This window comes from Nicotiana tabacum, chromosome 3 (genome assembly GCF_000715075.1).
Source record: "Nicotiana tabacum cultivar K326 chromosome 3, ASM71507v2, whole genome shotgun sequence".
NCBI lineage: Eukaryota > Viridiplantae > Streptophyta > Magnoliopsida > Solanales > Solanaceae > Nicotiana > Nicotiana tabacum.
In genome coordinates, this window is record NC_134082.1 from 58,406,753 (window position 1) to 58,423,383 (window position 16,631).

General features: G+C 37.7%; 1 protein-coding gene across 1 annotated transcript; it reads right to left on the reverse strand.

The window, feature by feature from the left end:
• Positions 1-1,627: 1,627 nt before the first annotated feature.
• LOC107799299 (PH, RCC1 and FYVE domains-containing protein 1-like) lies at positions 1,628-13,766 on the reverse strand. Its single transcript, XM_075243781.1, has 10 exons — positions 13,499-13,766; positions 11,858-11,944; positions 11,056-11,145; positions 10,860-10,946; positions 10,550-10,741; positions 8,342-10,441; positions 6,903-7,096; positions 6,698-6,806; positions 2,570-2,787; positions 1,628-2,473 (listed from the first exon to the last, which is right to left on the reverse strand). The coding sequence occupies exons 1-10, from the start codon at positions 13,547-13,549 to the stop codon at positions 2,347-2,349; spliced, it is 3,255 nt and encodes a 1,084-aa protein (XP_075099882.1). The 5' UTR covers positions 13,550-13,766; the 3' UTR covers positions 1,628-2,346.
• Positions 13,767-16,631: the final 2,865 nt, after the last annotated feature.

The window sequence follows — 16,631 nt, forward strand, 5'->3', positions numbered from 1 at the left end:
TCAGGAAACAACAACGACGAGCAGGTGGAGCTTCTGGTGGAGCTTGCCAAAGAAAAGGATCAAGAGACTCAGGTTAAAGATGAGTCAGAAGACGTAGACCTTGTTGTCAATGAACCATACACAATTGCAAAGGGGAGGGAGAGGAGGCATACACAAGAACCAGAACGCCTTATAGATCAAACAAACTTGATTGCATATGCGTTCGTAGCTGCACAAGAAGAGATTAAGGATCTGGAGCCCTCCTCGTCTATTGAAGCAACTTCTTGCAAGGATGTTGTACAATGGCGGTTAGCCATGACTGAAGAGATGGAGTCTTTTCACAAGAATCAGACATGGATCTTAGTGAAAAGACAAAAGGGGAAGAGGATAGTTGGATGCAAGTGGGTCTACCGAAAGAAAGAGGGAATTCCTGAAGTGGAAGATGCTAGGTTCAAGGCGAGATTGGTTGCAAAAGGATTCAGTCAGAAGGAGGGAATTGACTACAATGAGATTTTCTCTCTAGTCGTGAAGCATAGCTCAATTCTCGTGCTACTAGCATTGGTTGCCCAATTTGACTTGGAGCTTCAACGGCTTGATGTCAAAACTACTTTCTTACACGGTGATCTAGAAGAGACAATCTATATGGATTAGCCTGAAGGTTTCCTAGCTGAGGGAAAAAAAGATCACGTATGCCAACTAAAGAAGTCTGTGTATGGTTTGAAGCAATCCCCTAGACAGTGATACAAGAGGTTTGATGCATTCATGACTACACATGAATTCTCAAGGAGTGCATTTGATAGCTGTGTGTATCACAAAAAGATGTCTGGTAACTCAATAATTTATTTACTGTTGTATGTTGATGATATGCTTATTGCTACTAACAACATTACAAAGATAAATGCTTTGAAGAAACTGTTGAGTAAGGAATTTGACATGAAGGATTTAGGAGCTGCAAAGAAAATCCTTGGTATGGAGATTTCAAGAGAAGACAGTGTTGTACATCTTTCTCAGAAGAGGTATATTGAAAGGGTTCTCAAGAGATTCAATATGCATGCGTGCAAGCCTGTAAGTACACTATTAGCTCCTCATTTTAAACTTTCAGAGTTACAAATGCCTCAGTCCGAGGATGAGGTAGAGCATATGTCAAAGATTCCTTATGCAAGTGCAGTTGGTAGCATTATGTATGCTATGGTATGCACACGTCCAGATATTTCTCAATATGTAAGTGTGGTAAGTAGATACATGTCCAGACCAGGAAAGAGGCATTGGGAAGCTGTCAAGTGGATATTGAGATATCTCAAAGGAACTTCTGGTGTTGGTCTAACCTTACGAAAAAGTGGTGGAGGTATTTCAATTCTCGGTTATGTAGATTCTGACTATGCAAGATATCTTGACTGAAGAAGGTCCACAACTGGATACATCTTTACCCTCGTTGGCAATGCCGTTAGTTGGAAGTCGAATCTGCAGTCGATTGCCGCTTTGTCTACGACAGAAGCAGAATACATGGCAGCAGCGGAGGCGGTGAAGGAAGTTATCTGGTTAAAAGGTTTAGTAGCGGAATTGAGTTTGGTTCAGCTGAAATCAACTCTTAGATGTGATAGTGAGAGTGTTATTCATCTAATGAAAAATCAGAGATTTCATGAGCGCACTAAACACATTAATGTCAGATTTCATTTTATTCGAGATGTTGTTGAAGAGGGAACTATCAAGGTCGTAAAGGTTATCACAGACGATAATGCTTAAGATATGTTGACCAAGATAGTCCCACTCGCTAAGTTTGCACACTGCAAGGACTTGGCGGGGGTGTGCATTAACTGATGCAACTCCGAAGAGAACAGTTGTTAGGTGGAGGTGGTATGTTCAACAATGGTTTGATTCTTCTTGTTTCTTACAACGGGGTTGCCCAGTAAGCTTAGAAGTTTTGGCCAGAGTTGTTCACACGCACGCTCGAAACGCAAACCAAGGTGGAGATTGAAGGTGTTGGTTTATGTTTAGTCAACAATGACATATCAATTGGAAGAGTTGGTGGAAAGAGTTGGCGTGGATGCTAGGAGGAAGCTTCCTCCTTTGATGTCACCCATGACATCAAGAGGAGGTAGTTTGATGTCACCAATGACATCAAGAGGAGGTTTTTACCTCTATAAATAGATGCACTCCTTCATTTGTAGAAACCATCCCAAAAATAATACAACGCATTGTAGTGAGTAGAGAGTTAAGAGAGAAATTCTCTTAAGTGTAATTGGGAACTCTCCCCTTCCTTTGTTAATATTAAAAAGGCAACTCTTCTCTGGTGGACGTAGGATTATTTTGATCCGAACCACGTTAAATCTTGTGTTCTTTCTTTTACGTTTCCGCTAACACTTACATTTAGAAGAAAAAGGAAACTTCTAATTCTTTGTCATTCCTGTATCCCTCAACATCATATTTTTGGTAGACGTATAGCTGGTTCTCTTCCCACCACTTCTTTGCTTCCTTCGTCGTAAACTTTTCCCTACTGCATAATGCAACCCAAGTAAGCATTAGAAATGTAAAGTATGCAGCGGAATGATGTATGTCTAAAAAAGTTTCTAAATATTGGATATAAATTTACCTGAACCTGACTCGCTTGAGTCCCTTTTTCCCACTTGGCAATATTGTCAATGTGACGTCGACCCCAGGCTGGTACTGTTCCACACATTCATCAGCATAGTGTTTTTTGTTATATAAAGATCTTAACTTGTTCGAAAATACAAGCGGAGAATTCAATAGGCTATCAACTTTGCTATTGTCCACATCGACAACAACCTGATGGTTAGTTTCTCTTGTAGCTTAAAGAGCTGACATTTTCTGCAACAGGAATAATCAAAACAAGCTAAAGGCATTGTATTCTGAGCTGATACTAAGATACACATTTAGATGAATCTACGAAAGAGTATTATGTTGACATTAAGGATAAAACGGGAGTGTTACATGTGTCAAAAGCTAATCTTGAAATCATGAGTTGAAGATTTTTACAGTCAGCCAGTTGAGTGTTTACTAATTTGAGCTATACGCAACAAAAATCTTGGGCAATAATCATAGTAGTTATGGAAACAAATGGGTGTTAGACTCTACTTGCACTCTGCATATGACGTTCCGAAAAGATTGGTTTAGCATCTATGAGAAAAGTGGAGGAACCGTAGTAATGGGCAATAATGCAACTTGTGCAATAGTTGGCATTGGCTCAGTTCTGGTTCGCTGCCATGATGGAGTTGTGAGGACTATTACACAAGTCTGTCATGTTCCTGATCTGAAGAAGAATTTGATCTCCCTGAGTACTCTAGATGAACAAGGCTACAGGTACATGAGCGAAGCAGGAACTATAAAGGTGACTAAAGGTTCTTTAGTCATGCTGAAAGGCAAGCTGGAGAACGGCCTTTACACATTGGCCGGAAGCACCATTGTTGGCTCTGCAAATGCATCTACAGTGCAGTTATCTAATGATGACAAGGCAAGACTATGGCACATGAGATTGGGTCATATGAGCGCACGTGGACTGGAGATGTTGAGCAATCGTAACCTTTTAGAAGGTGAGAAGATCAGCACACTTGACTTCTGTGAGCACTGCGTTCTAGGGAAGCAAAAGAAGGTCAGTTTCAGTACTGGCAAACACAAGACAAGAGGAGTGCTAGACTACATCCATTCAGATTTATGGGGTCCCTCTAAACTTCCATCGAAGGGCAAAAAGAGGTATCTTCTCACTTTTATTGATGATTTCTCACGAAAGGTTTGGGTGCATTATTTGAAGGCAAAAAGTGATGCTTTTGAAGCATTTAAAGAGTGGAAGATTTTGGTTGAAAATCAAATGGAGCGGAAAATCAAGTATCTTCGCACAGACAAAGGCTTGGAGTTTTGCAATGAAGAGTTTAATGAATTCTGCAAGGTTCATGGGATCTCAAGACATAGGACTGTCAGGCATACCCCACAGCAGAATGGAGTTGCCGAGAGAATGAACATAACTCTTCTTGTAAATGCTCGTTGTATGCTCTTACAAGCCAAAATGTCCAAAGTATTTTGGGCTGAAGCAGTTCACACTACTGCTCATATTGTCAATTGATCTCTAGCATCGGCAATTGACTTTAAGACTCCGAATGAGGTATGGTCAGGTGAACCCTCTAACTATTCATACTTATGAGTATTTGGGTGTCCAGCTTATTATCACGTTAATGAAGGAAAGCTTGAACCAAGGGCTAAGAAGGTCATATTCGTAGGGTATGTGGATGGAGTAAAAGGGTACAAATTTTGGTGTTTGTCTTTACTCAAATTTATAGTTAGTAGAGATGTTACCTTTGATGAATCCTCTATACTTGATCCCCGTAAAGTTTCCGTGGAGTTTTCAGGAAACAACAACGACGAGCAGGTGGAGCTTCTGGTGGAGCTTGCCAAAGAAAAGGATCAAGAGACTCAGGTTAAAGATGAGTCAGAAGACGTAGACCTTGTTGTCAATGAACCATACACAATTGCAAAGGGGAGGGAGAGGAGGCATACACAAGAACCAGAACGCCTTATAGATCAAACAAACTTGATTGCATATGCGTTCGTAGCTGCACAAGAAGAGATTAAGGATCTGGAGCCCTCCTCGTCTATTGAAGCAACTTCTTGCAAGGATGTTGTACAATGGCGGTTAGCCATGACTGAAGAGATGGAGTCTTTTCACAAGAATCAGACATGGATCTTAGTGAAAAGACAAAAGGGGAAGAGGATAGTTGGATGCAAGTGGGTCTACCGAAAGAAAGAGGGAATTCCTGAAGTGGAAGATGCTAGGTTCAAGGCGAGATTGGTTGCAAAAGGATTCAGTCAGAAGGAGGGAATTGACTACAATGAGATTTTCTCTCTAGTCGTGAAGCATAGCTCAATTCTCGTGCTACTAGCATTGGTTGCCCAATTTGACTTGGAGCTTCAACGGCTTGATGTCAAAACTACTTTCTTACACGGTGATCTAGAAGAGACAATCTATATGGATTAGCCTGAAGGTTTCCTAGCTGAGGGAAAAAAAGATCACGTATGCCAACTAAAGAAGTCTGTGTATGGTTTGAAGCAATCCCCTAGACAGTGATACAAGAGGTTTGATGCATTCATGACTACACATGAATTCTCAAGGAGTGCATTTGATAGCTGTGTGTATCACAAAAAGATGTCTGGTAACTCAATAATTTATTTACTGTTGTATGTTGATGATATGCTTATTGCTACTAACAACATTACAAAGATAAATGCTTTGAAGAAACTGTTGAGTAAGGAATTTGACATGAAGGATTTAGGAGCTGCAAAGAAAATCCTTGGTATGGAGATTTCAAGAGAAGACAGTGTTGTACATCTTTCTCAGAAGAGGTATATTGAAAGGGTTCTCAAGAGATTCAATATGCATGCGTGCAAGCCTGTAAGTACACTATTAGCTCCTCATTTTAAACTTTCAGAGTTACAAATGCCTCAGTCCGAGGATGAGGTAGAGCATATGTCAAAGATTCCTTATGCAAGTGCAGTTGGTAGCATTATGTATGCTATGGTATGCACACGTCCAGATATTTCTCAATATGTAAGTGTGGTAAGTAGATACATGTCCAGACCAGGAAAGAGGCATTGGGAAGCTGTCAAGTGGATATTGAGATATCTCAAAGGAACTTCTGGTGTTGGTCTAACCTTACGAAAAAGTGGTGGAGGTATTTCAATTCTCGGTTATGTAGATTCTGACTATGCAAGATATCTTGACTGAAGAAGGTCCACAACTGGATACATCTTTACCCTCGTTGGCAATGCCGTTAGTTGGAAGTCGAATCTGCAGTCGATTGCCGCTTTGTCTACGACAGAAGCAGAATACATGGCAGCAGCGGAGGCGGTGAAGGAAGTTATCTGGTTAAAAGGTTTAGTAGCGGAATTGAGTTTGGTTCAGCTGAAATCAACTCTTAGATGTGATAGTGAGAGTGTTATTCATCTAATGAAAAATCAGAGATTTCATGAGCGCACTAAACACATTAATGTCAGATTTCATTTTATTCGAGATGTTGTTGAAGAGGGAACTATCAAGGTCGTAAAGGTTATCACAGACGATAATGCTTAAGATATGTTGACCAAGATAGTCCCACTCGCTAAGTTTGCACACTGCAAGGACTTGGCGGGGGTGTGCATTAACTGATGCAACTCCGAAGAGAACAGTTGTTAGGTGGAGGTGGTATGTTCAACAATGGTTTGATTCTTCTTGTTTCTTACAACGGGGTTGCCCAGTAAGCTTAGAAGTTTTGGCCAGAGTTGTTCACACGCACGCTCGAAACGCAAACCAAGGTGGAGATTGAAGGTGTTGGTTTATGTTTAGTCAACAATGACATATCAATTGGAAGAGTTGGTGGAAAGAGTTGGCGTGGATGCTAGGAGGAAGCTTCCTCCTTTGATGTCACCCATGACATCAAGAGGAGGTAGTTTGATGTCACCAATGACATCAAGAGGAGGTTTTTACCTCTATAAATAGATGCACTCCTTCATTTGTAGAAACCATCCCAAAAATAATACAACGCATTGTAGTGAGTAGAGAGTTAAGAGAGAAATTCTCTTAAGTGTAATTGGGAACTCTCCCCTTCCTTTGTTAATATTAAAAAGGCAACTCTTCTCTGGTGGACGTAGGATTATTTTGATCCGAACCACGTTAAATCTTGTGTTCTTTCTTTTACGTTTCCGCTAACACTTACATTTAGAAGAAAAAGGAAACTTCTAATTCTTTGTCATTCCTGTATCCCTCAACATCATATTTTTGGTAGACGTATAGCTGGTTCTCTTCCCACCACTTCTTTGCTTCCTTCGTCGTAAACTTTTCCCTACTGCATAATGCAACCCAAGTAAGCATTAGAAATGTAAAGTATGCAGCGGAATGATGTATGTCTAAAAAAGTTTCTAAATATTGGATATAAATTTACCTGAACCTGACTCGCTTGAGTCCCTTTTTCCCACTTGGCAATATTGTCAATGTGACGTCGACCCCAGGCTGGTACTGTTCCACCCATTCATCAGCATAGTGTTTTTTGTTATATAAAGATCTTAACTTGTTCGAAAATACAAGCGGAGAATTCAATAGGCTATCAACTTTGCTATTGTCCACATCGACAACAACCTGATGGTTAGTTTCTCTTGTAGCTTAAAGAGCTGACATTTTCTGCAACAGGAATAATCAAAACAAGCTAAAGGCATTGTATTCTGAGCTGATACTAAGATACACATTTAGATGAATCTACGAAAGAGTATTATGTTGACATTAAGGATAAAACGGGAGTGTTACATGTGTCAAAAGCTAATCTTGAAACTGACGAGTATTTCTTTTTCTCCTTTTTTTTTCCTTTTAAAGAACGGGGGAAAATGGAACATATATGTGAAGGGATAACATACTAAGAACAAAGTCCTGTCAGTATGCATCAGTCTATCAATTATTAGTAGCATATCCCCACGTTCTATTCCAAAATGGATCAGATGAAATACAATCTTGCATACAACATTATAGTATCCTTCTTAGTAACCTTTTCTCAATCTCCTCCAGTTTCACGTAGTTGTCCACTTAATTATGTTTGCCTAGTATGTAGTAGGTACATACTATAGTGTGGTTGGCTATTTTTCTCTCCGCGGTCATGAACTCTGGTAAAGGAAACAAGATTATACGTATTAAGACATCCTTAGGAAATACTTCGTTTGCGGAAATAAACTTGTTGAAAAAGTGATCTCCCTTCCGAGAAGGGGAGCATCTCAATCAGATTTCTAGCTGTGTTTCTGCATTTTTACAACTAATGCTATTTTATAACCATACTGCTTTTAGTTTAGAGACCCAATACAACTAATGATATGTTACAGGAGTTTAATAGACTAAACAGCCAATTCTCAGTGATATAAGAATCTGGAGTTGTAACTTGTAAGGCTATGTAATTCTTCCTCCTTTTTCTTTATAGTGGAGAGGATTACAGAGAAGGAGATATTTGGCCAAGTGTTACAAACTAACGATCAAGGAAATCAGCAAAGCAGGCATAGCATACATTGCCACAACTTTTGGTCAGCTTAAGACCTTGGATGTTTGTTTATCTCGCAAATGACGCGGAATAAATATGTTATCTATCGTATCACCTTTCAAGACAGATCATTTCAACATCTTAAAATCGAACAACACCCATGGCTACATGGTGTCACACGGCATTGAGTTGTCAAAGTTTTAAAGTCTTACACTGACCTCAAGTAATGGTCACTTTTTATTTGCAACGTGTTGAATTGTTTCTAGGCAAATACACAATTGGCACAGGCAAACTCATAAACAAGACATTGAAGTATTATCAATTAAGGTAGCCTTAGGGAGGTATAAGCAGTAGAATTATGATTAAAGAAAACCAGATATTAGGAAATGTACATGAGTTCTTATCTTGGAAAGTTCTTCAAGAAGCAAATTATCTGATTCTGACATTTTTTCCTCCATAGTTAGCGCAGTTGAACACACAACTTTTGGTTCTGGAGGAACCTTCGAATGACTTGGGGAAGCTGAAACCCGTGAATTTCTCACACGAAGATTTTGAGTTCTCGTGTGTCCACTTCCTCTTCTAAAGATTTCAGAACAAGGAATTGGTCCCCATCTTGGAAAACAATCCAACAAAGATTCAATGGGATCTAGGCACTGTGTACTTTCCCCTAGATTGTTTACAGCCCTCCGGTCACAGCATTGACTGTTCTCGCTAAAATATTTTCTGGTTGACATCATTCGTCTGGATATACTATTTGACTCTTCCACCTCTTCCTTGACATTAATGGATGCCTTCTGATTTATCAATAGCGATCTCGGGCTATGCTTTGGCGTATTGGGTGGTCTGTTTACCCTTTGCAGTTGGCAGAAACATGGACCACATACACGAGAAGCTTTAATTTTGTCTGGTGCCAAAGATGCATTTGTGGTTTTCTTGCTGCAGCATGCACGACAAAATAAAAGACCACAATTATAACAATTTTGCTTCTTCCTTGTAATCCCAAAAGTGGTGCCACATCCTCTGCAAACTGATTGATCACTACTTGATATAGATTTATGCAAACATATCGCTGCTGTAGAATTTGATCCACAAGCAATATGTTCCACTTGCCTGTCTCTTAGAGCCTCAACTAAAGTCGGGCAGTTTCTATCTTCCGTATCACCTAATCCCAACTGTCCGTTTGAACCTTTACCCCATGTGTAGACATTTCCCTTAGATGCAAGCACAGCAACATGATAAGATCCCGAGGAGATCTCTATAACAATCTCGTCTTTAAGTTTCCCTTGCACCATCACTACTGATTTATCTTTGGCTTTTGGATTACCCAGCTGCCCGTGCACCGAACTTCCCATTGTGTAAACCTTTCCTTCGGTAGACAACCCAATGGTTAAGGTGTTTGCACAGGCAACTTGAATGAAATCATGATCCACAAGTTTAGCTACACATGTTGGTAAAAGCTTTCTCTTATCTTCAGAGTGACCAAGTCTTCCTTTATCCCCATCACCCCATGTAAAAAGCTTCCCGCCTGAATTATTGAATTTAAGGTAATGAACAGAGATTTCCACTACTGCAGATGTATGCCATGGTCCACATGCAACTGATTTCACCCACAGACCTCTAAGGGACTCAACTTCTTTTGGGCGAGCCACGCTTTGGAGATTCCCATGACCAAGAACACCAAAAGTTCCATCTCCATAAGTAAACAATTGTCCAGATGTTGACACGATTCCTGTGTGCCATTCCCCACAAGCAACGTAAGATATTTTCACACCATCCAAAGAACCACAAACTCTGTTTGGAAGCCAATAGCTCCTCTTCATCTTTTCTGCACCAACTAAATCAGCAATAAAATTGTCACCCCATGTATAGAGTTGACCAGATGTTGTCAAGGCACATGTATGGTATTCACCGCAACTGACAGATTTTACGTGAACTCCGTTAAGGGAGTCGACGATTTTTGGGCATGCAGTGTCCATATCAAGTTTATGTCCAAGTCTTCCATTCTTTCCTTCACCCCAGCAAAACACTTCACCTTGTTTGGTGACTACGGCAGCATGACTCCTCCCTATTGATATTGTTTGTACATCAAGCATCAAAGTGGACTCAAGAAGTTTGGGTAATAAAGCATCCGACTTTACCTCACCATCCCCCAAGCATCCTCCTTCGGCTTCTTCTCCCCAAATAAAAACATCCCTTAAAACATGTTTTCCTAGTAGTCTTGACTCATGAGTGGATGGAACCGATGGAGTAAGCATATCATTGTGGATATCAGTGCCATTACAAGATGCTCTTTTCTGGCTTAGATAGTCTGATTCCAAAGACAATGAATTTGTGATAACATTATCCATTTCATTGTGCACACTTGATAGACTTGATGGCAAAAAGATGTGGGAGGACCATGATAACCCATCAGACGAATAGTTCTCTGAAAATGATTGAGTGGGACTCCCTGATAAGCTGCTAACCTGTACAAATAGTTAATATCAAAATAGTAGAAGATTGCACAGAACAAAGTATTGCTTAATAACAAGGTAAAGCACTGAGAACTTAATAAAATGAAGGACAACAAGAACCTGAGAAGATCTGGTTTTCTTCACAGAAAGTCCAAGATTATGTTTCCTCCGCATATAACCTACTGGACTACGGATGCAACTTTGAGTTTTTCTTTCGCTTTTCATATCGTCCACCAATCCATGCTGACTTCTAGATATTACAGCTTTCAATCCTAGAAGCCACGTCTCGGCCTGCATTTCATCCTTGCAGATCTGTACAAAAATGGAGAAACCAGAGCCACAAACCTCGCTCAGATGAATAAAAGAACTATACAACATACGTCCATGTACGGTATCCTTCAATTAACTTTGAGACTACTGAATAACTTACCAGATCAAGAGTGTGATCGTCATTTCCATATATTAAAGAAATGCACTGACTTTCCATATCAGTCTGAAGTTGTTTATGTTGAATTACCTAGTTAAGAAAATGAGACATTCTTATCAACTGGAAGGAAATCATATAATGTTAACTAATGATCTTGATTAGAATGTTCAGTTTACAAGTAAGACGCTTCACTACTTACAGTGTTTTGGCCACGGATGATATCTGTGACTGCACTTAACCTCAGTTGGTTTTCCTTCTCACCTGAGTACCAAATCAAAAACTTTTCGTCCTGTCGACAAAGAAAAAGGAAAGATTATTTAGGACATATAAAATATTATTCAGGATCAGGGAAAACAGGTATAGAATTTCCACTTTCACTGCTTCCGTCCACAAGCAAGCGAAACCATTTCTTAAATAAAAAATAAAGATCAGAAACGATTTGAAATATTTCTTCTGAAAAGGGGCTTGATTTTGTATTCATGTGCTAATTTTAAAAACCTCAGGTTGATCGATGGTAAATTGGTAATAAACAAATAACTATCATTAGAAACCTTCATGTTTGAAAACTGAATAAGCTCAAATTTCCAGATTAACTTTATTATGAATTTCCCCTTTCCGGGAGGTTTCACAGTTATTCAGACTCCACAATAAGTCTATGCTTTAGCTGAACAACGGGAGATAAAGAAGAGAAAGAAAAGGTTAAATCTCATAAAAAGAGGTTAAATTTGTTAAGACTGCTTATAGAACAGAGACAGGAATAACACAGACAGGATGTACCAGCTTCCATGTTAGAGAACTAATTTGGAGCTAGAAATTAGATGATACAATTGGACTGCGCACAGGCAAACGCCAAGAACATTGATTGTATCTTTATTTTCCCAATGAGAATGCCAAGTTTTTCAATTATTTCTACGGATACATATTCCAAATATGACACTACTTATTTTGAGAATTTCCTTAAGGGTTGAAAAGCACGAGACATGTTCAATGAAATGCTTTACCGTGGATAACTTCATAGGGCAAAATTTGGGCTTCCCTCTTCTACCATACATCAATAGATGTGCGCCCTTCTTCAGTGCAGTTATTGCCTGGACAATGTTTGAAGGTCAAGTAAAAATAGGAAAAGAAAAAGTGAGCATAACAATACTTCTGTTAGCTGAAAGATCATACCACCAGAAGCATAACCCCAACAAAACATGCCACAAGAAAAATGCAATTGCTTTTATAATTTGCAAGATATTATTTTTCAAAAATCTTCCTTAGAATCTGAGAGAGCTTCTAGCAGTTTGAACAAGAAGATAGACGGAAAACTGATGAGGCAATCAGCAAAGCACGCTGAAATGGTGAGCTAATTTATAGCTAGTAAAATTTTTAACGATATTGGAACTGAAAAGAAAAAGAATTGATTCTCAAATACTCTCAAGTTACAACCAGGATCAAAAAAGAAGAACGTAAACACAAACATGAGATTGAAGTAGACATAGAAAAGATCAAAATTTAGGCAAAAGGAACTAAGGGCCTACAACAGGTAAAATCTTTACTACATTTCTGAATTTGGACACTGCAATCCTGTTCTGCACAGCCAACCAAGATGTTTAATTATAACATGAAGTTTGTGATTTTTCCTTCAATGGCACAGGAATTCAAACATAATATATTGGAACCCTTCGCCATAACTCTCAGAAAGGATTTGTCGTTGCAGTATGGTACACCAACCCTCTATACCAGTGTCTGTGCTATAAAATGGCGAAAAATAGTCTAAGGTAATCAGTAGAAGGCATAATATATGTATTGCTAAGCTCAAATTTTGGAATAAGCAGTCTTCCCGAAAGAGAGTGAGGACAAAATCGGCGTGTTAGAAGGAGGAACATATACCATAACAACTACTACTATTTCGTTTCAATTCCGAACAAGTTTAAGTCATCTACATGAATCCTCAATATCCATTCCGTTCCATTCCATTTGTGCCCCAAGGTAAGTTGGCATACACATACCAATAAATAAGAACCAGAAAACAAAGTGAAATAATATAAATTAAAACCACTCAGTGCTTATAGTCCAGTGGTATCGGTGGGAGTCTTGTATCAGTTCTCACTTTATCTTTTTCCCCTTCCCCCTTCTCTGATCCAATGCAATAGAAAAGTTTGAAGAAAAAAGTAATAGCATATGCTAAAGAACAACAATAACAACAACAACAACAACCTAGTAAAATCCCACAAAATAAGGTACGGGGAGAGTACTGTGTACGCAGACTTGAGGCCGTTTCCGATAGACCCCTCGGCTTGAGCCGGAAATAAAACAAGAACAGACAATTCATCGGTAACGTAAGCAGAAACCGTTAAAAAGCATATGCTAAAGAAATCAACAAATATATCACTTGTCATTAATTATAAGTGGTCTTTAAGTTCTTCATTTTTCCTTCTTAGTTTACATTGATAAAACTAAACTTCCCATGTGGTCCAAGGAAAAAGCTATTGGCTTTTATCTTCCATTCCTCAAGCCATGAAACACACATAGACACACCAAACAACAACTTAACAGACCATCCATAAATGCAGGAATAGAAATTATAAGCAATGAAGAAAATTGTGTAAAACTGAGAAAAGAAAAACTCATTTGGGTGAAGAGACTAAGTTGAAAACCTGTTCAACAGCTCTATCACAAGGGAGAATGGCCAAGTGCTCGTCACCCATTTTCTTAAAGAATCACATGCAAATTAAAGAACAGAGGAATTTCACAAGAATTTACAAAGCTTAGTCCTTTACTGTTGTTGTCAGAGAGATTATTTTTTTCAAAATGAAGAATTAAAGACACACACATATATGTATATATGGTCCTTTTCTTTTTCTTGGCTATTGATTCTACTCTTACATTATGACTCTTCTTCACTTGGGGATCGTGCAGAGTGTGAGAATTGTACTACTGGTAGCGCACTTGTGCAGACTACAGTAATAAATTTCCATAAATACATGCATTTTAATAATTTATTTTAAGAAGTATAATCACAGTTACCCATGATATGTTCTTTCCATATTTGTTAATTTTTATGAGTTTTTTCTCAAATTCTTTTTTCTTTTTTTTTTTCAAATCATGAAAAGACTATTTCCTTTTAACTCCATTAATTACCAAGTGGCACTGTAGAACTGTCTTTCCTTTTTACTTTTTCTTGACAGAAAAGATTCAAGATCTTTTTATTATTTTAAGAGCTAAAGAATTTACTTTTTTTTTTGTCCAACAATATAAAAACAAATACTCTCATGTTCTACTTTATGTGGCAAGATTTGGGAGGGCAAACGTACTTAATTTTAGATGTGAATTTGAATTTAGATTCTTTAATTTTTAGAAAATAACAGTTAAAGTACATATTGCGCAACTATTAAAAAGTACTTAAGTTATAATAGTCAATAACTTAAAATATTAACAAGAAAATATGATCGAAGAAAAAGGTTTTTGACTCCATAAATAGTAATTTTGTCACATAACTTATAAAAACATAAGGAGTAACGAGGAAGTGAATTAAGAAGAAATTAAAACTTTATATTTGAATACTGAAGAGATTGAGCGGTCATGATCATGATTGGATATTCAATATTGTTTTACATAGTTAACTTGATGGGAAAATCAACAAAATAGTAGTGATAATAAAACATTTAAAACTCAAAATCATGACCAATCCATTCACTTCCACAGATTAAGTTCAATTGATTCAGATTTCCTTTCTACCTAGAAATGGTTAACATTGCCTTCCTTTTTTATTCTTTTTCTTTTAAACTTCTCCTCTCTTTTTGGTTCAATTAAGAGAAAAATAACAACAACAATATATTCAATATAATCTCATCAAGTATGATCTGGGGAGGGTATAATGTATACAGATCTTACTCAACCTTTATGAAGATAACAATATTATTTTTGACAAACAATAAAGAGATAAACGTGTTCATAAATTCATGAAATAAGAAAAGGAAAAAAAGATAAGGTTAGAAGGACATTTGCTTGTCTATTTGCGGACACTCAATAAAATTAAAACTATATAGAAAATATTGGTAAAAATTGCACGGGACGTCCTATTTGGTCGCCTCCATTTAACCTATATTCATTTTTTCTTAAACTTTTAACTTGTACCCACTTTTTAAACAACTTCAGCCCCCTTTCTCCTCCTCATTCTCCTCCTCAAAGTTTTATTTTTTCTTTTTCCAGAAGTAAGGTTCATCCCTATCTGATTCTTCTTATTTCTCCTGTGAGTCCTATAAATTTTCATGCCAACCTATACATCTGAAACAACCAATTTGCTTTCTTCGTCACTTCCTATCACGTGACATGCATATATATATAGACATACACACACACAACTGACTTGGTGATTTGTTTGATTAATTACTACTCGTAATTACATAATCTGGTAAGTAGCAGCAGTAAAAGTCATGAAACTACTCAGGCAAATAATCGTACAGTTCTGTATAAGGACAAAAAAGTGAATGAATGAATGGATTGAATCTGACTCTCTAATTTCTCTGAGGATATTTACAGTGTTTCGTGGATCCTATGCAAAGTAAAGAATCTAACACAGTTTGCAAGTTTGTGGTGCAGTGTTCTCCTGCTGTCTCTAATTAATTTTCTTTCAATTTGGTCAAGATGGTGTGGTAAATGAAATTATAAACAAACAAAAACTTCAGCTCTATAACTGAAGTTCCCCAGTTACAAAGACAAAAACTTCAGCTCTAGAGCTGAAGTTTCCCAGTTATAAAACAAAAACTTCAACTCTAGAACTGAAGCTTACAAACAAAAACTTCAGCTCTAGAGCTGAAGTTTGGCAGTTACAAAATAAAAACTTCAGCTCTAGAGCTGAAGCTTACAAACAAAAACTTGCCAGTTACAAACGAAAACTTCAACTCTAGAGTTGAAGTTCGACAGTTATAAAACAAAAACTTCAGCTCTAGAGCTGAAGCTTACAAACAAAAACTTCAGCTCTGGAGCTGAAGTTCGCCAGTTACAAACAAAAACTTCAGCTCTAGAGCTGAAGTTCGACAGTTACAAAACAAAAACTTCAACTCTGGGGCTGAACATCAGGCCCGACTAATAGAATGTTTAAGTTTTTCGTGATTGTCTTTGCTACTTCAGGCCCGTATGCTGAAGTTATGCGAAAAAGCGGGTACGCTTGCAATTTTTTTTGCAAAGTGACAAAAGTTAAAACGTGACACAAAAAATGGGTATAGATGCAAATGTCCTAAAACGTTACTATGATACATGTGCAAGAGTAACATAAACAAATCGAAAGATGGTTTGGGAAGGAAAAAAAAGATATGGCTTATTTACTCCAAAAGGGAATTAACATAATACAACCTCAACGATACCAACTCATTTGAGTTCATTGTGCAGGAATAAAAATTTATCCACAAACAGTGTTATTTACCCGTAAAATAGTACAGTTAAATTTATACATGCTTTTATAGACAAGTGAATTGATTTGTTCCAAAAATAATAGATAAATTAGATAAAAATATAAGACTTAGACTTGAAATTGAAATAAACGGCATATATCTTAGTCCTGGGCACAAAGCTACCGGAGGCAATAAGAATAGTATAAATAAGCAAGAAAGTAAAATCTTATTTGAGATTTTAATAGAATATAGTGTATGTTTACCAGAAAATTTGTGTGTCTTATAATGATGGTAGAGCTTCACTATTTATAATTGTACCTAAGAAACAAGGTTCTAGGATCAAGCCCCTCTTAAATGATAATTATATGGCCATTAAAGAATGTGTAACAGTGGGCAG

What these genes read in the sequence shown, in the direction of transcription:
- LOC107799299 (XM_075243781.1), bottom strand. Translation starts at nt 13,549, where the DNA reads ATGGGTGACGAGCACTTGGCCATTCTCCCTTGTGATAGAGCTGTTGAA. An exon ending in AGAAAACCAGATCTTCTCAG is followed by an intron (nt 10,442 to 10,549) that starts GTTCTTGTTGTC and finishes CTATTTGTACAG; the next exon opens with GTTAGCAGCTTATCAGGGAG. An exon ending in CTCAAGCGAGTCAGGTTCAG is followed by an intron (nt 6,807 to 6,902) that starts GTAAATTTATAT and finishes TGCATTATGCAG; the next exon opens with TAGGGAAAAGTTTACGACGA.